The sequence below is a fragment of the Somniosus microcephalus genome, chromosome 2 (genome assembly GCF_052327205.1).
Source record: "Somniosus microcephalus isolate GS21.2 chromosome 2, FLI_Smic_1.0, whole genome shotgun sequence".
Classification (NCBI taxonomy): domain Eukaryota; kingdom Metazoa; phylum Chordata; class Chondrichthyes; order Squaliformes; family Somniosidae; genus Somniosus; species Somniosus microcephalus.
The window spans coordinates 9,802,417-9,825,923 of record NC_140988.1 but is presented as its reverse complement, the minus strand read 5'-3'; the positions used below and the strand labels follow the sequence as shown (position 1 = coordinate 9,825,923).

General features: G+C 48.2%; 1 protein-coding gene across 3 annotated transcripts in view; it reads right to left on the bottom strand.

Annotated features, from left to right (window-relative positions):
* Positions 1-23,507, bottom strand: part of LOC147122540 (netrin receptor UNC5C-like) — a 690,555-nt gene that overhangs the window by 644,318 nt on the left and 22,730 nt on the right. For all 3 annotated transcript variants that reach the window (XM_086006449.1, XM_086006469.1, XM_086006460.1), the window contains exon 2: positions 11,401-11,430. In XM_086006449.1, coding sequence (XP_085862575.1) covers positions 11,401-11,430 — 30 coding nt within the window. The remainder of the gene's footprint in view (positions 1-11,400; positions 11,431-23,507) is intronic.

Here is a 23,507-nt window from a genome sequence, read left to right as displayed (position 1 = left end):
AATGCTTGAATGAAGAATTTATCATTCAGAGGGCCCGAGGAAGAAGCATAGTCACGGTTTTAAACATGAATTAACACAGTAATTACTAAATTAACTTAGTATCCAAAGGTTTAGAAACAAAGTGGGGGGGGGGGGGGAGAGAAATTCACGATCGCCTTGTTTGGGGTGCTCATTTTAAAAAGTCAGCGCCAGGCGCCAACGGTTTGAAACTTTTGAAAAATTTGCCGCTTGCGCCCCATGAAGGAAGTGGATCAAGCGCTAACTCAAGCGCTCCAATCAGCAGCCGGCGGGGCGGAGACTTCAGCAGCGCTGCACACTGGGCCGTGCCGCGCCGCCGCCGCGTTCAAAGGCTCCTTCCCTCCCTTAAAAGGGAAGGGCCATCGCCGCAGGCTCTGCAACAGAAAAAGTGCCAACCTGGACCAACCGAGGCAGCCGCGATTAGCCCGGCGCCCAAGCAGAGCGCCGGGCTGATCGAACGCGGGCAGGAACCCGCGGAAAAAAAACTAGAACAGGAAAGGTTAAGTTTTTTTTCCCCCCACTTACCTCGGCCACCTCGCCTTTAATCATCGACCCCCCGATGCGCGCCTCCTGCAGCGGTCGGTGTTTTCGCCCGGCGCTGCTGCTGGGGGCGGAAGTCAATTTCGGGTCCGGGGCGCTGCACACGCCGATGATGTCAGGATCTCCGGGCGAAGGAGGTCGGGGCACAATGCCGTAGCGCCGCCACAAAACGCCCAGCGAATATGGCGGGAGCTGATGTCAGCGCCGCGCCCGGTCGCAAAGCCATTCGCGCCCCCATTTCCCACTGACTAATATTAGCATATTAATTGGACATAAGAACAAGCAGACAACACAAAAATGATACCTTTATTATAATCTGGATATCATATTATAGAATCATACAGCACAGAAGGAGGCCATTCGGCCCATCGTGCCTGTGCCGGCTCTTTGAAAGAGCTATTTTGATTTAAAACTTATGGCCAAGGGACTAGGGACAGGGTCACTGGCAAGGCTTGGAAGCTAAGCAGAGCCAGGCCTGGTTAGTACCTGGAGGGGTGACCATCAGGGAAGACCAGGTGCAGAAGGTCACGGAAGGAGCCCCGAGGAGGGGCGGTTGGTGAGAAGGTCACGGAAGGAGCCCCGGGAGGGGCGGCTGGTGAGCAGGCCCAGGCGTTGGGCTGAAGATTGTCGGACAGGAGGAATGGTGGAAATGGAATGGCGGCGCGCACAGACGCAGCGGCTTTGCTTCTCCCAGGACGGTGCTATTTACGTTTAATGTTAATGTTAATTGTACTGGACTCATGGGAGCTTGCAAGATCACATTTCGTTGTACAATGACAATAAAGTTGAATTATTATTATTATTATTATTAGGAGTAGAGGTGGTTTGTTATTCATGTTCAGAATTGCAAACAGGTGTTTCTTAAAACATTCTGAGACACTAACGGTGTTGAATTTAAATGAGCTACATATTCAGATTTAGTTTATATTATAACTGTGGCACTCACGAATATAGCAGAGTGGAAAAGGTCACTGCTGTACCAACATGTTGTACCATCCAGTTTCTTGTTCCTTTGTCAGAAAGTGCAAGGACACTGAAGTATCAGTGGGCGAATGCCAGATTTGATATCGGGTAGTGGTGAGGCTCGGTGTTCCTAGGCTAGGGAAAGGGTTGGGGAGGAAGGTGGCGAGGAGGGTTACTGTTACTTTCCACTGCCTTCTGTTATTTCCACTGAGCCCTTGGAACGTGCAAAAATGTGTCCACGTCAGGCAAAGACAGCCTGGACTCAGCTGCTGTGCCCTCTGTGGTCGCACGATCTGCTGCCAACCACCATCCAAGCCGCAGGCAAGAAGAGCTCGCCACTTGACTGAGGTAATGGAGGACTGACAGTCCCATAAGTCAACAAGAGCACAGGCAGGAAATGAGGAAAGAAAACTGGGGAGGGGGTGGATGGAAGAGAGCAGAACGTCATGCAGTCAACCAACATTTGCGTCAGATAGAACATCAGTTAACCTTGCGTACGTTAACTCTGATTTCCTGGACTGGTTTCGATCGCCTTGGGGGGTGGGATGGGGAGGAATTTTCCAGAACTTTATTTCCCTCATTGGTTTTGTTTCCCCTGCCTCTCTCAAAAGATTCCATGGCAGCGGGGCGGGGAGAGTTTAGTCATGTCGCTCCAGGCATCACGCGTGTGGGGCAGGCTTGATGGACCAGCTGGTGACCAGCCTATGGTCTTTCGTAGAAGAGTGGTCGCGGAGCAATCACGGGCGGAGGTGGTGGAGTGGGAGCAGCAGGAAAAACGGGAAGATTTTCTTTTTTTTGCGGTTAAGATGCCTTCGCAACTACTGACTGCTCTCGACATTCCTGGAGCTGCCCTAACCCCACCCCAGACCCCTGCCTGTGCCAAGAGCCCCTCTTGAGATCCAAAGCTTCGGTTTCAAGATGACTACTTTCAGAATAATGCACAATAGAAGCTTTACCTTTTAAAACCGGTAAGAACTTGGCCTGTGAGGAGACCTTACAGCCCTTTCCCTCCCCCCCTCATCAAGGGGTCTGGTTTGTATCAGTCTGGGATGCTCTGACCTGCAATTTACCAGCTTAAAGCAGAACAACTAGGCTTTTAAAAAAGATGTTATCTTAAAGCACTAAACAGTTCCTTATCACAGACTTCAGTTGGCTTTCAAAAAGGCACAGACTGCGTTACACAATTTCCCTTTGAATTGCTGGCCTATTACAAGCTAGGTTTAGGATTCCTTAAATGCACACAGACATTTTTTTTTTTTTTTTTTTTTTTTGATACACACTTGTGACTTGATCCGTATCCTTTTTTTTCCTCCAATTGCACTAATGAGTCCAGAACAAGGCATGCGATTGGACCCGAAACAGAGTTAAATTCAACAACAAAACTGGATTGCTGGTTAGAGGAGGAGGAGGAAAGAACGTTTTTCAGGAGCTGAGTGTCCATTCCACGCACAGTGGCAATTCAAAAAACAGACCATAAAGTTACGCTGGCAAATTCACCAAAATACCCCATCATAATATAGAAAAAGAACGCAGTAACAGACCCACCAAAATAGACAAGCAAATCAACTAAAATATGGCATCAAAACACAGCACTAGACCCACCCAAATATACCAGCAAATGCACCAAAATAGATCATCAGAACCACCAACATACACCACAAAAGAACAGCAACTTGCATTTATATCAACAGCAGCTTGCATTTATGTAGCGCCTTTAATGCAGAGAAATGTCCTGTGGCATTTCACAGGAGCGATTATCAGACAAGGTTTGACACTGAGCCACATGAGATGATATTCGGACAGGCGACCAAAAGCTTGGTCAAAGAGGGAGGTTTTAAGAAGCGTCTTAAAAAGGAGGAGAGGGGCGCGGAGAGGTTTAGGGAGGGAATTCCAGAACTTAGGGCCCAGGCGGCTGAAGGCAGGGCCGCCAATGGTGGAGCGATGGAAATCGGGAATGCGCACGAGGCCAGAATTAGAGGAGCGCAGGGCTCGGAGAGTCGTATATAGTGTCTTTCACGACCTCAGGACAGCCCAAAATACATTACAGCCACAGAAGTACTTTTGTTGCATGGTAGGAGACGCGGCAGCCAATTTGCGCACAGTAAGATCCCACAAACAGCAATGGGATAATGACCACTGCTTTTAGTGATGATGGTTGAGGGATAAATATTGGCCAGGACACCAGGGAAAACTCCCCTGCTCTTTTTTGAAATAGTGCCGTGGAATTTTTAACTCCAACCCCCCTCAGCCGCCCGCCCATCTATAATTTCAGGAAGAAGAATTCAGTGTCATCCTGTCTTGTTTCTGTTATTAAAGGGCAAAAGGGGCCTCGTTTTAACGTCTCATCTGAAAGACGGTAACAAGTCCACATTGCTTCATTCTACTATTCTGGTTACTGGTTATCAAGAAGATTGCTCCCCACCTCCAACGAACTCCCCCACCCCCCCAACCACCTCAAACAAAGCACACAGCGTGTCAGTGAGACTAGCAGGACCTGACAGAAGAAAGGCAGCTTTCAAAAAAATAAAATGAACCATACCAAGTAATTAGGCTTCATTTTTTTTTTTTTTTTTTAAAAAGAACAAACACAACCAGGAGATTGACCAGCCCTGAAAAATAATCAGGTCAAAAAACAAATCTGTTGGGACATAGCTTATCAACCAGGGCACCTGGTCAATGTACACTGCTGTCCTTAGATAATAACAGAAAACCCCCTTTTAAAATAAATACTCCACAAAGGTCTGTCTAGAGGATACACAGCAGGAACATTCAAGCCAAGCAGTCCACAAACTCTGGAATTCCCTCCCTAAGCCTCTCTCTCCTCCTTAAAACCGACCTCTTTGAGCAAGCTTTTGGTCACCTGTCCTGATATCGCCTTATGTGGCTCGGTGTCGGATTTTGTCTGATAACATAGGAACAGCAGGAGGCCATTGACCCCCGCGAGCCTGTTCCGCCATTCAATGAGATCATGGCTGATTGGCAACCGAACTCCATCTCCCGCCTTTGCCCCATATCCCTTAATATCCTTGGTTAATGAGTTGTTTCGCTATGTTAAAGGCACTATATAAATGCAAATTGTTACTGCGAGGGTCTGAACTGTCTGCGGGACTTCTACTTGAGAAGGTTGGCAAACCGAAGAGGGAGTTCTGAGCTGTAAATACCAAGCGCCAAAGCTTGCAAAGCTACTGACAAAACAATGAAAGAATCAACTACATCCGAATTAAAATGGGACTGAGAGTCACGTACAGGAGGTATGGCCCTTTCCCTCTTTAGCTCCTCCAATTTCTTCCCTCTTGTGAAGCCTCAGATTCCTCTTGGAGAAGGGTCTCATGGGTACTGGTTACTCCAGTTGCAGTACTGAGGGAGTGCTGCACTGTCGGAGGTGCCGTCTCTCGGATGAGACATTAAACTGAGGTGGACATAAAAGATCCCACGGCCACTATTTCGAAGAAGAGCAGGGGAGTTATCCCCGGTGCCCTGGGCCCAATATTTAATCCCTCAACCAACATCACTAAAACAGATAATCTGGTCATTATCACATTGCTGTTTGTGGGAGCTTGCTGTGTGCAAATTGGCTGCGCGTTTCCTACATTACAACAATGACTACGCTTCAAAAATTGGCTGAAAAGCTGAGATCATGAAATGCAAATCTTTTTTCCATCTTTACCTAAATGGCAACTCCGCCCTTGTGACCTTAACTAATAAATCCTGGCAGGTTATTTAATGGGGGGAGGGGGGTTGGGGGTTGAGGCTTCACAGCTGAGACCATTCCTGTCCTCACCCAGTGTCCACATTCATGCACCTTCCAATAGGATTCGCTGGGGAGTGATCAGGAGAGAAAACCCTGACTGATTATTCCCCTACCCTTGCCAAGTTATTCCCAGTGCACTGAGGCCATCTGTAGCACCCTTACCCCCGTCCCCAGGAAACTCAGCACAGGCTAGGGGGGTTTCAAAGCTAGAAACCTTCCTACTCTGAAAGGCCCAATTCCACAACAGGCAGCTCATGCACCAGTGGAGTCATCAGACAGGCAAGGGAACCTGGAGGAGTGCCGCTCCAACAACACTCAAGAAGCTCAACGCCATCCAGGACAAAGCAGCCCGCTTGCTCAGCACCCCATCTACCACCTGAAACATTCACTCCCTCCACCACCGGCGCACCGTGGCTGCAGTGTGTACCGTCTACAAGATGCACTGCAGCAACTCGCCAAGGCTTCTTCGGCAGCACCTCCCAAACCCGCGGCCTCTTCCACCTGGAAGGACAAGGGCAGCAGGCGCATGGGAACACCGCCACCTCCAAGTTCCCCTCCAAGTCACACACACACACCATCCTGACTTGGAAATATATCAGCTGTTCCTTCCTTGTCGCTGGGTCAAAATCCTGGAACTCCCTCCCTAACAGCACTGTGGGAGCACCTTCACCACACGGACTGCAGCGGTTCAAGAAGGCAGCTCACCACCACCTTCTCAAGGGCAATAAGGGATGGGCAATAAATGCTGGCCTTGCCAGTGATGCCCACATCCCGTGAATGAATTAAAAATAAATCTTTTTAAACAAAATGTTTTCTGTGCTTTTTTTTTTAAACTACAAGCACTTGATAAAGTCCAAAAACAGAAGATTTCTATAAAAGCAACCCTATTTCATTTGAAAAAGTACGAAACAAGAATGTTCCAAAGTTCAATCGCAATCTAGCACATAACACCTTAAACATTAAAGATCTGAAACTACTGCTTCCTCGCCCATTGCCCCCACCTCCCCACCACTACTCCCCCTCCCTTATCTACGATGAATATCTAAGCCTTGGCTGCCATCTTTACTCTGGGGACCATGAAAAATACTTTTATTAGAAGAACAAACTTGGGAGTGGAGGCTAAGAGCTCAATTAAAATTGGGAGTTAAGTGTTTGAAATGGGGCCCAGAATAACAAAGCTGGTTTGAAAGGCTCTAATTTTTGTCAGGCTCACAGTACAAAGACGGCGAGTGACGTTCCCCTTCACGTTACCAACACTTCTCATCACCTTAAGGGTGTCATTTCAAGGGAAGGCGGTCTGTACCCTCGGTCTCTACTCGAGGTTGCCAACCCCCCAGGAACTGAAAATTAATCTCCAGGACAAAACCCGGGAGAAAAATTATTGGGGCAATAAAAAAAGTGTTTTTTTTCCCCATTTTGTTTGAAAACTTCGGTTTAGTAGTTAGAAAAATATTGGAGATGTGGAAAAGGGCAGTTTGACTGACAGTCAAGTATCATCCACTCGGATGTAAAGTCTTATTCGCTTTCCAATTGGCCGTGGAAAGGCGGGGCACCGTGAGGGTGGGCATGTCGGGTGACCAATGGCAGGAGCACGTGTCAGCCATGGCTCAGTGGGTAGCACTCTCGTCTGAGTCAGAAGGTTGTGGGTTCAAGTCCCACTCCAGGGACTTCAGCACAAAATCTAGGCCGACACTCCAGTGCAGTTACTGAGGGAGCGCCGCACTGTCGGAGGTGCCGTCTTTCGAATGAGACATTAAACCGGAGGTCCCGTCTGCCCTCTCAGGTGGACGTAAAAGATCCCATGGCACTATTCGAAGAAGAGCAGGGGGAGTTATCTCCGGTGTCCTGGCCAATATTTATCCCTTAATCATCATCATTAAAAAACAGATTATCTGGCCATTATCACATTGCTGCCTGTGGGAGCTTGCTGTGTGCAAATTGACTGTCGCGTTGCCTATGTTATAACAGTATCTATGCTTCAAAAGTACTTCATTGGCTTTAAAGCACTTTGGGATGTCCCGAGGTTGTGAAAGGTGCTAAAGAAATGCAAATCTTTCCTTTTCTTAACCACCGCGGTTACATTCCACTACCAGAGATACACCTATTCAAAGATTTTCTGCTGTTCCGTTTGACTTTTATTTAAGCCACGAGTTGAGCACTTAACAAATGGAAAGCGTTCATTGTCAGTTAAGCACCAACCCACGTTAACGTCAATCCCCCGTTATCAAGTAATTGAAACACGAGAAGTCTTCACCGGAGCCAACCTTTGGCCTAGTGATAACATTCGTGAGTCAGAAGGTTCAGGGTTCGAGCCCCCGCTTCAGAAAGTCCCGGCGAGCGGAGCGCCAGCTTGGAATTCTGGGTCGGTACCCAGCGGGATATTCGCACCCGCTGAGCGTGGGTGGTCTCCCCCCCCTCCCAGTCACTTGGGGCGTGAGAGCCCATCAAACTCTCCCACCGTATAGGACTAACCCCCCCCGTGGGCTGGCATAAAGATGGCTATGGCCACAAAAGGAGCGTCAAATTGTTAATCAGCCCGTGAATCCTCCCACTACGTCGTCATTCTCCAAGGCAAGAGTGCGAAGATACAAAAACAACAACATCGCCACCCTGTCAGGCTGTTAATCATAAGAAATAGGAGGAGTAGGCCATATGGTCCTTCGAGCCTGCTCCGCCATTCAATAAGATCATGGCTGATCTTTGACCTCATTCCACTTTCCCGTTCTATCCCTTAATTCCTCTGGAGTCCAAAAATCAGCCTTGAACATACTCAACGACTGAGCCTCCACAGCCCTCTGGGGCAGAGAATTCCAAAGATTCACCACCCTCTGAGTGAAGAAATTCCTCCTCATCTCAGTCCTAATTGGCCGACCCCTTATCCTGAGACTATGCCTCCTAGTTCGAGACGCTACAGCCAGGGGGAAACCACCTCTCAGCATCTACCCTGTCAATCCCCCTCAGAATCTTATACGTTTCAAGGAGATCACCTCTCATTCTTCTAAACTCGGCGAAATCTACTAAGCAGCCTACAAATCCTTCCACTGCTCTGCAAGTGTGAAGATACAAAAACAGCAATATATAATGACTCAATATTAGAGGACAAGGATACTCGGCCTTTCCCTGCAAATAGAATTATGGAACAAACTGAAAAGGCCCACCCTACATTAAAAGCCTTGCCCTACATTACCCCTTAATTACTTTGTAGTGTATGTAACCGTTCCACCTTTAAGAGAACCGTTCCACCTTTAAGAGAACTATTTTAAGAGTTGCACTACTTTATCTTGGCTGCTGTATACTGTAATACCGGTGGTGACCACATCGGTATATAAGTGCTGTGTAATGATTTATTGGGCAGTTCCGCCCTGACCTTCAACTAGTAAAGACCTGTTAAAATTTACTCTTGTGGTCTGTGTAATAATTCTCATTATAACACACAGACTTAACATACTTGCTCGTTTTTAACAAGCCCATTAGGAGGAAGGAGCCCTCAGCCATTACTGCTTGGATGAAACTGACCCAAAACTGACAAGGACATGGCTGCAGAAACGGCTTCAAACCGTGCCAGTAAAAGACTTATTCTGGAACAACGCAGGTTGTGAGCAAGACACTGACCGCGGAAAACACCAAGGGGTCATTGCTACCCAGTCCCCATGCTATCGTGGCCTGGATTTTGTCCAGTCCCCCTTTCACCAAGTAGGCCTGCAGCATAGCATCACCCCCCACCCCCTCCTCGGTGCCTTCAAAAATGTTACACACACCAGAAGTCCAGAAGCTCCTGCTACATTAAATCCAAACAACTTCAAACGATCGGAGGTGTCTGTTTCTGCATGGAGTCAATCAATGAGATCTTGATAAATAAAGTGCAATGGCCTCCTCACTGCTGCTGGACACTGTTCCCGACGTAAATTACTAGCTGCATTTCCTGCTCATCACCACCTTTCTGCCTCTTGGGGAATCTGCGTGCTTTAGTTATGATGGCCCATCATCAGGCTATTTCACGCTCAACTTAGACTGCTAGGGAATGGTCCTCTTACACACACTGCCTGTAATCAATGGCGATTTGCAATGCTAGAAACTCTCTATATAAAAGTGATGCAGGCTGGACTACAATCGAGTTGAGCCAAGACAGGACTTTGTGCAAATATGTTTTATAACACTCAGGAAAGACTGAACAGGCTGCGCTCTTTTCTCTAGAAAAGAGAAGGCTGAGGGTTGAGCTGATAGAGGTCTTTAAAATTATCAAGGGGTTTGATAGGGTAGATGTAGAGAAGATGTATCCACTTGTGGGGGGAGGGGGAAAGAGACTAAAACTAGGGGTCATAAATATATAAGATAGTCATTAATAAATCCAATAAGGAATTCAGGAGAAATTGCTTTACCCAGAGAGTGGCGAGAATGTGGAACTCGCTCCCACAGGGAGTGGTTGAGGTGAATAGCATAGATGCCTTTAAGGGGAAGCTCGATAAGCACATGAGGAAGAAAGAAATAGAAGGATAGGGTGAGATGAAGAGGGGTGGGAGGAGGCTCGTGTGGAGCATAAACACCGGCATGGACCAGTTGGGCCGAATGGCCTGTAAATACTTTGGCCCAGAACTTCGGGTCTCCACGGGCGAGTACGCACGGGGTACTCACCCGTAGGCCCAATGGAAGTGCCAGTTTCCTGCATGCACTGCGCATGCGCGGGAAACCGGCACTTCCGTTCCCCTGAAAGAAGGGGTTCAGAGTTCGAACGCGTGCGCAGGAGAGGCAGCGCGTACGCATCGAATTTACGGTTTTGTTGCAGGTTTTCCCGGGAGGGTAAGGCCTGCTTTTAACAAGGTAAGTGGTGAATTAATTAAAATTAAAACATTTTTTCCCACAGGTTTATTATTTTTAAATACTTTAAAGCAAGGTAAGTTTATTTTTAGCCCCGTTAGAAAATAAAAATTATTTTCAAAAATTTAAATTGTTTAAAATAGTTATTTCATGTAATTTATAGTTTATTTAAAAAATGTGATAAAAAAAAAAAATTATTTGAAGATTTAGTGATGTTTTGGGGCCCGTAGTATTTATAAGTTTTGGCAAGTCTTCCTGTCAAACTTATGAATGTTCATTTCCCTGCTCCGATTGGCTCTCCATGGCCCACGTGATCCCAGGGGAACGTATCGAACTAACTGCGCCCCTGGGATACGCAAGCACTGCGCGCCGGCAGTTGGAGCAGGCCCAAGATCAGAATCCCACGCGGGCCCACAGCTCAACGGCCGGCGCGCTAGGTAAGTGCAGGTCGGGGGCTTACACCCGCGGGAAGCCCCCGACCCGAATTTCTGGGCCTATGTATGTAGATACGAGAATTTTTCACAATGTCAGTTCTTTAAATCTACTTCAATCTTTTTTTTAAATTGCGGTTTACAGATGACACCCATTTTTTTTAAAACCCACAAAATTCAAACATCGTTCATTCTGTCATCTCAAAAACGCAGAACAAATGATTTCTTTAGGAATAGAAAACGCTGATCGATGCTTGAGGTTTCCCAAACTCCGGCTTTTCCCAAGTCGCCCTAATGTTTTTTTTTTTAACCCTTTCCCTCCATTGCACATGATCCCCCCCTCCGTGTGCTCGCTGAGCTACATTGGCTCCCAGTCCGGCAACACCTCGATTTAAAAATTCTCATCCTTGTTTTCAAACCCTTCCCTGGCCTTGCCCCCTCCCTATCACTGTAACCTCCACCAGCCCTACAATCCTCGGAGATATCCGCGCTGCTCCAATTCTGACCTCTTGCGCATCCGCGATTTTCATCACTCCGCCATTGGCGACAGCGGTCCAGGCCCCAAGCTCTGGAATTCCCTCCCTAAACCTCTCCGCTTCTCTACTTCCTTTAAGGCACTCCTTAAAACCTACCTCTTTGACTAAGCTTTTATACCCTGCCCCAATACCTCATGTGACTCGATGTCAAGTTTTGCTTGATAACGCTTTGCGTCGTTTGCCTACATTAAAGGCGCTATATACATGCAAGTTGTTGCTGTTGTCTGTTCAGTATTACTAGTGAAATAATTAGCGTTCTCTTTTACAATGTGGTTACAACTTCGCTAAGAACACAAAGGAAATCTTCACAAACGTTCCTACAAAGAGCAACCAAACGAATTCTTACCCCATGGTAGGTAGTTCGGAGCCTTTAAATCTATAAGAAAGAAAGAAAAAAGACTTGCATTTATACAGCGGCTTTCATGACCACCGGACGTCCCAAAGCGCTTTACAGCCAATGATGCACTTTTTTGAATTGTAGCCACTCATGTCTCTGGATTATTAGTCCAGGCCCCTGGATTGCTAGTCCAGTAACATAACCACTATGTTATCGTACCCCATGTCATCACTGTGGCAGGGTCCTGACACTAGTGTCACTGCTCCTCAACCCAGCTCAGGCTGAGGGATATACTTGCATTGGAGGCAGTTCAGAGATGATTCACTCGGTTGATTCCTGAGATGAGGGGGTTGACTTATGAGGAAAGGTCAAGTAGGTTGGGCCTATACTCATTGGAATTTAGAAGAATGAGAGGTGATCTTATTGAAACATAAGATACTGAGGGGGCTCGACAAGGTATATGCAGAGAGGATGTTTCCCCTCGTGGGGAAATCTAGAACTAGGGGGCATAATTTCAGAATAAAGGGTCACCCTTTTAGTACTGAGATGAGGAGGAATCTCATTGAAACTTATAAAATTCTAACAGGACTAGACAGACTAGATGCAGGAAGGATGTTCCCGATGGCGGGGGAGTCCAGAACCAGGGGTCACAGTCTAAGGATAAGGGGTAAGCCATTTAGGACAGAGATGAGGAGGAATTTCTTCACCCAGAGAGTGGTGAACCTGTGGAATTCTCCACCACAGAAGGCAGTTGAGGCCAATTCATTAAATATATTCAAGAAGGAGTTAGATATATTTCTTAAGGCTAAAGGGATCAAGGGATATGGGGAGAAGGCAGGGACAGGGTACTGAATTTGGATGATCAGCCATGATCTCATTAAATGGCGGAGCAGGCTCGAGGGGCCGAATGGCCTACTCCTGCTCCTATCTTCTCTGTTTTCTATGTTTCTTCTCTCAGAGGGTCGTAAATCTGTGGAATTCTCTGCCCCAGAGAGCTGTGGAGGCTGGGTCATTAAATACATTTAAGGTGGAGATAGACAGATTTGTGCAAGATAAAGGAGTGAAGGGTTATGGGGAGCAGGCGGGGAAGTAAGTGGCTTTGAGCCCAAGATCAGCCATGATCTTACTGAATGGCGGAGCAGGCTCGAGGGGTCAAGTGGCCTATTCCTGCTCCTATTGCTGATGTTCTTGGCCCTGACACTACTACCTCTGATGTGCAGAACGAATTGACTGAGTGGCTGCAAAATAAAGAGTCAGGTGGGGTTGTCATGCAGATGCAAGTACAGGTTCCGCGATTGAAAGGTAATGTATTACGTGTAGTAATTCGTTACATGGGGTTAATGTTGAAGAAGCTGAAAAAAACAAAACCAAAAGTACCATTTTGCACATCTCCGCTTTCTTTCTGGGACTCAGGATGTCCCAAAGCGTTTAGCAGCCAATTAATAGAATCATAGAATGGTTACAGCACAGGAGGCCATTCGGCCCGTCGAGCCTGTGCTGGCTCTCTGGTGGCACTTCAGCTAGTCCCACTCCCTCGCCCTTTCCCCGTAGCCCTGCAGATTTCTTATTACTTATCCAACTCCCTTTTGAAAGCCGCGATTGAATCTGCCTCCACCACCCTCTTCAGCAGCAAAAACTTTGTTTGAAATCCAAATTTTGCCAAGTACTTTTGGAATCCTGACGAACAGGACTTGTTTCCAAGGAATATTATTCTTGGATCAGGCTTTATGCGTTCTATAAATATGATTGATAGATTTCTGTTAGCCAAAGGTATTAAGGGTTACAGAACCAAGGCGGGTAGATGGAGTTAAGATGCAGATCAGCCACTGAATGGCAGAACAGGCTGGAGGGGCTGAATGGCCTCCTCCCGTTCCTAAATCGGAGAGTGAGAGATGTCCTGACCAGCAACATGAAGGGATGCCTCCACAAGTAAGGGTAAATCATGACTAGCAACAGATCCGGACCAAGATTGTATTCCAAAGGGCAATTGGAGTGAATGAGGAGAACTTGAATTCTTTGGATTCAATTGACCAGGGCTCAGTTCTACCATATTTTGTTCTTCCCAGTTTTCTCCCTTATCCCTCCTCTCCTGTAGGTGACAACCTATCCTGGAACACGAGTCCATTCCTGGCACAGGAATCAAACTTGTGTGGTCATTGACCCACCGAGTCTTGGGCAGGAACCCAAATCCCTGCCGTGAGCTCCCACAAGGATAGAGGGATAAATGGAGATTAAGGAACTCTTCCGGACTTGGCTGCAATTCTATTTTATTTCTGTAATTTATAGAAACATAGAAGATAGGAGCAGGAGTGGGCCATTCGGCCCCTCGAGCCTGTTCCGCCATTTAATGAGATCATGGCTGATCATCCAAACTCAGTACCCTGTCCCTGCCTTCTCCCCATATCCCTTGATCCCTTTCGCCTTAAGAAATATATCTAACTCCTTCTTGAATATATTTAATGAATTGGCCTCCACTGCCTTCTGTGGTAGAGAATTCCACAGGTTCACCACTCTCTGGGTGAAGAAATTCCTCCTCATCTCTGTCCTAAATGGCTTACCCCTTATCCTTAGACTGTGACCCCCTGGCTCTGGACTCCCCGGCCATCAGAAACATCCTTCCTGCATCTAGTCTGTCTAGTCCTGTTAGAATTTTATAAGTTTCAATGAGATCCCCTCTCATTCTTCTAAACTCCAGCGAGTATAAGCCCAATCGACTCAATCTCTCCTCATACGTCATTCCTGCCATCCCAGGTATCAGTCTGACCAATTATTAAATGCGTCAGACACGGGGAACATCACTCCCTCACCACGACAATATCCGAGAACGGATACCACTTCTACCCTTGTGCAGTACTACTTACGTTTACAATAGACCCCTTTCGGTCATGTATCTGCCAAGTGCTGTACGAACTTATAGGGCTCATCACAATCTGTAAGCTCTACAGAAACCTTTAGCTTTGACTGCAAAGAAAGGGAGGCAGGCACTGTTTATGCGGGAAAAGAGAAGTGAGCTTGCTTGATTCAGCCAAGTGCTGCTTCCCTCGTTGAGATGATGTCAGGAGCAAGTGGTACAATGGCGCTTTAGTGATGTGAATGGCACTGTCAAAATCTGAAGGACAATGTAGCATCTCAGACAACCGCACTATATTATGTTCATCTGGAGAGCTTGAAATGATCTGAATAACAACTTTACAAGGGGCGGCAACTCCCCCTTAATGGTCCATGCGCACCAAATTTTATCTTTAAAAAAGAAATCTATGGACTTTTTGAAGGACGGCAAACAAAATACAGAGTGTCTATTGATACCACTGTGTCAACCAATGAGTTGAAGGCGGGGCGGGACTTACGGCAGGGCTCAGAGCAAGCAGTCTACTTACTGAGCAAACAGTCTGTTTTAAACAGCGCACCACAGCAGTCTACAGAGTCTATTTATAAGAGTCTCGACGTGCTACAGCTAACAGAGCTCATGAACGAAACTACAGCAACGTCTCCCGATAAAAGCTGGATTATTTCTCCAGCAAAATGCAGTGAGTGGCGGATAGTTACATAATACAAATGATGTGCGGAAAATCGATCCCACTCACTAACAATTCTCCCTCGCTCTCTTTTGCTATCAGCTCGTGGATGTGGAGACATGTGAAACTGGACCAAAGGGGAGACGCAATAATTTTTTCTTTTAAAAGACATCCCTCAAATCTAGCCACCTCCACCTAACATCGTCATCAATGTTCCTCGACTGCCTGAGACCTACCGGGCGGCTTCAAACACCACTCTCGCATTGCGTGAGGGACCCCTCCCCATTGTAGATCCGGATGCCCTTTCCAAATAAAAAAACACTTCCCCCCTGGTTGACATCACAACCGTCGCGAGGAAGTACTGCACCTCCCGCACGGCTCTGCAGCTGGGAGACTGCGATGAAACCAGACCCTTGGTCTGTGGGAATTGGTCACGAGCTTTGAAGGATCTGTACAAACTGTAGCAGTCACTGAAACCAGCTATCCCGACAAAGCGTTAGCACAGTAAAGTTCAGATTTAGAATCCCTCCATGGTCTCGCCCCTCCCTATCGCTGTAATCTCCTCCAGCCCTACAACCCTCCGAGGTCTCTGCGCTCCTCCGATTCTGGCCTCTTCAGCATCCCCGATTTTAATCTTCTTCTCTTCTCACTCCACCACTGATGGCCGTGCCTTCAGCTGCCTGGGTCCCAAGCTCTGGAATTCCCTCCCTAAACCTCCCCGCCTCTCTACCTCCTTTAAGATGCTCCTTAAAACCTACCTCTTTGACCAGGCTTTTGGTCATCTGTCCTAACATCTCTTTATGTGGTTCGGTGTCAAATTTTATTTGCTAACCCGTTCCTGTGAAGTGCCTTGGGACGTTTTAATACATTAAAGGTGCTATATAAATACGTTGGTGTTATTCATCACTTGTTTAGACCAGGTTTTTTTAAAAACTGCATTTGACAGTGCTTCCAGCTGTGGCTCAGTGGGTAGCACACTCGGCTCGGAGTCAGAAGGTCGTGGGTTCAAGAAGAACTTCAGCACATAAATCTAGGCCGACACTCCCAGTGCAGTGCTGAGGGAGTGCCGCACTGTCGGAGGTGCTGTCTTTTGGATGAGACGTTAAACCCAGGCCCCGTTTGCTCTCAGCTGGACGTAAAAGATCCCATGGCACTATTTCGAAGAAGAGCAGGGGAGTTCTCCCCGGTGTCCTGGGGCCAATATTTATCCCTCAACCAACATCACTAAAAACAGATTATCTGGTCATTATCACATTGCTGTTTGTGGGAGCTTGCTGTGCGCAAATTGGCTGCCGCATTTCCCACATTACAACAGTGACTACACTTCAAAAAGTACTTCATTGGCTGTAAAGCGCTTGGAGACGTCCGGTGGTCGAGAAAGGCGCTATATAAATGCAAGTCTCTCTTTCTTTTACTTTTAAAGGAACAAATAGATGATGCAAAATGGACCTCAATGAGGTGTCCTTATCGTTAATCCTACGCAGCGACACAGCCACTAACTGTACAGGAGCTGGCCACAGTCATTCGCCCTCCGATTATTTTAACCCCCCACCCTCCCTGGGGTGAAGCGTCAGTCCTCCGCTCGCCAGCCCCCTCTACTGGCACAGTTGAGAACTGGCGCCAATTCACATCTCACCTCGTAACCCCACGGGTTCGCAGTGTCCCCCAACATCCTGTGTTACCCCACTTACCACAGTCCCCGAAAGGAAACTATTGGTGAGACTGTGGTGGATTTATTATCACACATTAGTAACGAGGGGTCTCCCTCTATGGTGCAGTGAGTTTATCCGGGGAGTGGCAGAGCTACATAAAGCAGGAAGGTCTGAGCGTGGCAGTGGGATGCTAGGATTGGCTTTGGGTTAGGAAAGGGATATTGTCCGGGATTCCCATCCCGAGCACCGCCCAGTGACCCCCACAGCAGGTACATTTTGTTGTCATTTATTTTGTGTTAAAGGTCTGAGGGAAGGGTTGGTTTTTTTTTTAATTCATTGATGGGATGTGGGCATCGCTGGCTGGCTAGGCCTGCATTTAGTGCCCATCCCTAATTGCCCTTGAAGATGGTGGTGAGCCGCCTTCTTGAACCACTGCAGTCCATATGGTGTAGGTACACCCACAATGCTGTTAGGAAGGGAGTTCCAGGATTTTGGCCCAGCGACAGTGAAGGAACGGCAATACAGGTCCAAGTCAGGACGGTGTGTGGCTTGGAGGGGAACTTGTAGGTGGTGATGTTCCCATGCGTCTGCTGCCCTTGTCCTTCTAAGTGGTAGAGGTCGCGGGTTTGGAAGGAGCTTTGGCGAGTTGCTGCAGTGCATCTTGTAGATGGTACACACTGCAGCCACAGTGCGCCGGTGGTGGAGGGAGTGAATGTTGAAGGTGGTGGATGGAGTGCCAATCAAGCGGGCTGCTTTATCCTGAATGGTGTCGAGCTTCTTGAGTGTTGTTTGAGCTGCACTCATCCAGGCAAGTGGAGAGTATTCCATCACACTCCTGACTTGTGCCTTGTAGATGGTGGAAAGGCTTTGGGGAGTCAGGAGGTGAGACACTCGCCGCAGAATTCCCAGCCTCTGGCCTGCTCTTGTAGCCACAGTATTTATATGGCTGGTCCAGTTCAGTTTCTGATCAATGGTAACCCCCAGGATGTTGATAGTGGGGGATTCAGCAATGGTAATGCCATTGAATGTCAAGGGGAGATGGTTAGAGTCTCGCTTGTTGGAGATGATCATTGCCTGGCACTTGTGTGGTGCGAATGTTACTTGCCACTTGTCAGCTGATGTGCCATCAATTACTCAAAAGACTGAGGTTAAGCGAGTAACAACCAGGCTTTTATTAACTAAAGAATGAAGGTCTTGTCTCGAGTGGTCGACCCGTCCAGAATACTAAGGGACTGGGAGGTAGTCACTTATATACCTGGAATAGTGGGAGGAGTCAGCCGAGGCATGTCCAGACCTGTACCTAGTGGAATACACATACAGACAGGTATAACAGTGGTTTACCACATCAGCCCAAGTCTGAATGTTGTCCAGGTCTTGCTGCATATGGACACGGACTGTGTCAGTATCTGACGAGTCTCGAATGGTGCTGAACAGTGTGCAATCATCAGCGAACATCCCCACCTTATGATGGAGGGAAGGTCATTGATGAAACAGCTGAAGATGGTTGGGCCTAGGACACTGCCCTGAGGAACTCCTGCAGTGATGTCATGTGATTGAGATGAATGACCTCCAACAACCACAGCCAACTTCCTTTGTGCTAGGTATGATTCCAACCAATGGAGAGTTTTCCCCTTGATTCCCATTGACTTCAGTTTTGCTAGGGCCCCTTGATGCCACACTCGATCAAATGCTGCCTTGATGTCAAGGGCAGTCACTCTCACCTCACCTCTTGAGTTCAGCTCTTTAGTCCATGTTTGGACCAAGGCTGTAATGAGGTCAGGAGCCGAGTGGCCCTGGCGGAACCCAAACTGGGCGTCAGTTAGCAGGTTATTGCTGAGTAATGTGATGGCCACTGCAGTCAAATAGCTGGCTGAGGTTCGCTGTGAAGCCTCACGCGTGCAGAGTGGCTGTCTGGATGAGGTACAGGCGGGCGAGCGGAAACCCGTGGCACGGTGCTCCCTAGCTCGGAGCCAAAGGTCGGCAGGACAGCATGGAGTGGGGGAAGAGAAGTAGAAAACTGGTGCGAGAATTAACAAGGGAACTCAAGGGTTTAAGCATTCGCCACTCAGCTGAGTGCTCGTGATGGGTGCACTCCACTCAAGCTTCCAGTCTGAGCTATGCCAAGCAACGAAGCATTCAGCAGGAGCAGTCTAAAGCAGGGGGCTGCGGTGGATGCCTGGGAGAAGGGTGCGCGGCCTCCTCTCTCAAGGTCTCGACACTCATGGACGAAGGCGGCCATTCGGCCCATGGTAATTCATCCATCTACGACCTCCTTACACTTCCCCCCGCTAACCACCCGCCCCGCCCCCCCCCCCCCAACCCCCGCTGCCCCTATTGCTGCATTTAATTGCTCAGTTCCAAATGTCCCTCAGGAGCAGATAGAATCATAGAATGGTTACAGCACAGAAGGAGGCCATTCGGCCCATCGAGCCCATGCCGGCTCTCTGCAAGAGCACTTCAGCCAGTCCCACTCCCCCGCCCTTTCCCCATAGCCCTGCAAATTTCTTTCCTTCAGATACTTATCCAATTCCCTTTTGAAAGTCGTGATTGAATCTGCCTCCACCGCCCTTTCAGGCAGTGCATTCCAGATCATAACCACTCGCTGCGTAAAAAAGTTTTTTCTTACGTTGCCTTTGGTTTTTCGGCCAATCACCTTAAATCTGTGTCCTCTGGTTCTCCACCCTTCCGCCAATGGGAACAGTTTCTCTCGATCTACTCTGTCCAGACCCCTCATGATTTTGAACACCTCTATCAAATCTCCTCTCAATCTTCACTGCTCCAAGGAGAACAACCCCAGCTTCTCCAGACTATCCACGTAACTGAAGTCCCTCATCCCTGGAACCATTCTTGTAAATCTTTTCTGCACCCTCTCTAAGGCCTTCACATCCTTCCTAAAGTGCGGTGCCCAGAATTGGACACAATACTCCAGTTGGGGCCGAACCAGTGTTTTACACAGGTTCATCATAATTTCCACACTTTTGTACTCTATGGGGGAAAGATTCGGTCGCACCCCCTTTGGGGCGCTAACTTTGCCAGGACGCTACTTTTAGCGCATAAAGTTAGTGCCCCCACGCCGTAAATTGAGTTGTAGCGCCCCGAGCAGGAGGCGGGGCGCTACTGGAAGCACTCCCCCCTCCTACCTGGGGCGCTACCATTCAATATCACGGCACTACGTGCAACAGCGCCACGCGTGTCAACACGTAGCAGCGCAGTATTACAGGCCTCCCTCCTCTGGTTAAAGGGGAGCAGCCTAGCGCAGCGCGCACCGGGGCCCTGCTGGACCGCCAGGGAGCAGGGTGCCAGGAAAACAGCCCAGCGCTCGAGGAGTGCCGGGCTGACGGATCGCATCCGGCACCCCGCGTGAAGAAGTGGGAGGAGGCAAGTGTTGGCAGGCGGCCCAAAACAAATGGCCGCCCGGCGCCTGCCATTTAATTAGCGCTGCCACAGCCGCTAAAACACCGTGACCCCGTTAGACATATCGTCCAGCGATAGGTCAGGGGGCGCGAGCCAAGTTTGCGGCCGGGGCGCTGCACACGGCGATTATGTCAGTGCCGGAGGAACAGCAGGGCGTTACTGGCTACCGCCACCGCTAACCTCCCGCTGAATTTCACGGGAGGCGTTACCAGCATCGCGCCCAGGCGCTAGGTGCTTTGCATCCCTGGGGCACTAATGGGAGGCACAAAGCAACCCAATTCTTCCCCCTCTACCTCTATTCATGAAGCCCAGGATCCCGTAAGCCTTTTTAACCGCTTTCTCAACCTGCTCTGCCACCTTCAACAATTTGTGCACATATACCCCCAGGTCTCTCTGTTCGTGCACCCCCTTCGGGTTTATACCATTTAGTTTAGATGTCCTCTCCTCATTCTTTCTACCAAAATGTATCACTTCACACTTTTCTGCATTAAATTTCATGTCACGTGTCCGCCCATTTCACCAGCTGTCTTTGTCTTCCTGAAGTCAGGATAGTGTGTGACTTGGAGGGGAACTTGGAGGTGGTGGTGTTCCCATGCACCTGGAGGTGGTGGTGTTCCCATGCACCTGCTGCCCTTGTCCTTCTAGGTGGAAGAGGTCGCGGGTTTGGGAGGTGCTGCCGAAGAAGCCTTGGCGAGTTGCTGCAGTGCATCTTGTAGATGGTACACACTGCAGCCACGGGGTGGAGGGAGTGAACGTTTAAGGTGGTGGATGGGATGCCAATTAAGCGGGCTGCTTTGTCCTGGATGGTGTCGAGCTTCTTGAGTGTTGTTGGAGCTGCACTCATCCAGGCAAGTGGAATAAAAAGCAAGTATCAGTAATGGTGACCATGTAACTACCGGATTGTTGTAAAAACCCATCTGGTTCACGAATGTCTTTTAGGGAAGGAAATCTGCCGCCCTTACCCGGTCTGGCCTATATGTGACTCCAGACCCACAGCAATGTAGTTGACTCTTAACTGCCCTCTGAAATGCCACTTATTCAAGGCGGCGGCTCACCACCACCTTCGAGGGAAACTAGGGTTGGGCAATAAATGCTGGCCTTACCAGCGACGCCCACATCCCATGTATGAATAAAAAAAAAAAAATCTGTCAATCTCCGAGTAACTTCAATGGAAAGGCTGGCGCATGCAAATGAGAGAGTGAGAGAGAGAGAGAGAGAGAGAGAGAGAGAAGAGAAAAGCAGGTGCTGTGAGACAGCGAGGGGCTGAAATTCAGGTAGGGCCCCTCTGCCAGAGAAGTGGTGGAGCTGGGCGCTAAAAATCCGTAGGAGGAAATCCAATAGCAAAATATAGCTGTAAACAAATGTAGTGGCTTTGACAGTGATACGCACAGCAACCTTAAAGGAACACACTAAAATATCTGCCTCATATTGTAGGAGAATGTCAAATTCTTCTTTTGTAATTCAGCACTGAAAGAACTTGACTTTCCACAAGCTCTTATTAGGAGCATAGGGATGACCGGACGATAAATGATCTCGGTCCATCTCATTCACCTTCTACCACCCTGGCAGTCGCTTGCTGCAACGATAATGGAGTTGTTGAATTATGGCAATCAATCTCTATCAAATAGTCTACAACAGACCCAGACATGAGGAAAATCCCCAGCGGTTGGAGAACTTTAGGGAACCATAGTCCTGTTCCGCCCAAGCACGCACGTGTCAAGTCTCAAATTACTCAGATACTGGATCTCAAAGTGTTATTTTCCGAAAGAAATCTATATAATTTGCATTTGAATGAATCGATAATAACTGCCTCCACCCTCCCTGGGGAGGGAGCCTGTTCCATAGATTGACCACTCGCTCACTGAAATATTGTTTTCGCGGATCAGCTTTTGAATTTAACCCCCCTTCAAGCGCAGGCCGTGCCCTCTGGTTCTGAAACTTATAAAATTCTAACAGGACTAAGACTAGATGCAGGAAGGATGTTCCCGATGGTGGGGGAGTCCAGAACCAGGGGTCACAGTCTAAGGATAAGGGGTAAGCCATTTAGGACAGAGATGAGGAGGAATTTCTTCACCCAGAGAGTGGTGAACCTGTGGAATTCTCTACCACAGAAGGCAGTAGAGGCCAATTCATTAAATATGTTCAACAAGGAGTTGGATATATTTCTTGAGGCTAAAGGGATCAAGGGATATGGGGAGAAAGCAGGGACAGGGTACTGAATTTGGATGATCAGCCATGATCTCATTAAATGGTGGAACAGGCTTGAGGGGTCGAATGGCCTACTCCTGCTCCTATCTTCTATGTTTCTATGTTTCTAACTCCCATTTAACCATCACCCCCCCCCCGTGCTCGCTGACCTACATTGGCTCCCAGTCCGATAACGCCGTGATTTTAAAACTCTCATCCTTGTTGTCAAATCTGTCCATGGCTTCGCCCCTCCCTATCTCCAGCCCTACAGCCCCTTCGAGATCTCTGCGCTCCTCCAATTCTGGCCTCTCACACATCCCTGTTTTTAAAATCGCTCCACCATTGGCGGCCGTGCCTTCAGTTGCTGAGGCCCTAATCTCTGGAATTCACTCCCTAAACTTCTCTGCCTCTCTCTCCCCCTTTAAGATGCTCCTTAAAACCTTCCTCTTTGGCCAAGTCTTTGTTTCAGTATCTCCTTATATAGCTCGTGTCAAATTTTGTTTGATAACACTCCAGTGAAGTGCTGTGGGAAATTCACAGTTAGGCCGCAGCTAGAGCACTGCGTGCAGTTCTGGTCACCACATTACAGGAAGGGTGTGATTGCACTAGAGAGGGTACAGAGGAGATTTACAAGGATGTTGCCTGGGCTGGGGAATTTTAGTTATGAGGAAAGATTGGATCGGCTGGGGTTGTTTTCTTTGGAACAGAGGAGGCTGAGGGGAGACCTAACTGAGGTGTATAAAATTATGAGGGGCCTGGATAGAGTGGATAGGAAGGACCTATTGCCCCAAGCAGAGAGATCAATAACCAGGGGGCATAGATTTAAAGTAATTGGTCAGAGGTTTAGTGGGGATTTGAGGAGAAATGTTTTCACCCAGCGGTTGGTGGGGGTCTGGAACTCACTGCCTGAAAGGTTGGTAGAGGCAGAAACCCTCATCACATTTAAAAAATACTTGGATGTGCACTTGAAGTGCCGTAACCTACAGGGCTACGGACCAAGAGCTGGAAAGTGGGATTAGGCTGGATGGCTCTTTGTTGGCCGGCACGGACAGGATGGGCCGAATGGCCTCCTTCTGTGCTGTAAATTTCTATGATTCTACTATGTTAAAGGCGCTATATAAAATGCAGGTTGTTGTTGTGTCCCCTCCCAGCACACCCGGTTATCCATTGCCTCATGGGGAAAGGAGGGCAGGCGGAGCAAGTCAAGACTGAGCCTGAACATGATCTAACAGAGGGTTAATAGGGAAAGATTGTTTCTGCTGGTTGTTAAATCAGCAACAAGGCGGGGGCAGCCTAGACTGAGGATTATCGCAAGAAGACTGAAGTGGGAAGTTAGAAGAAATTTTTT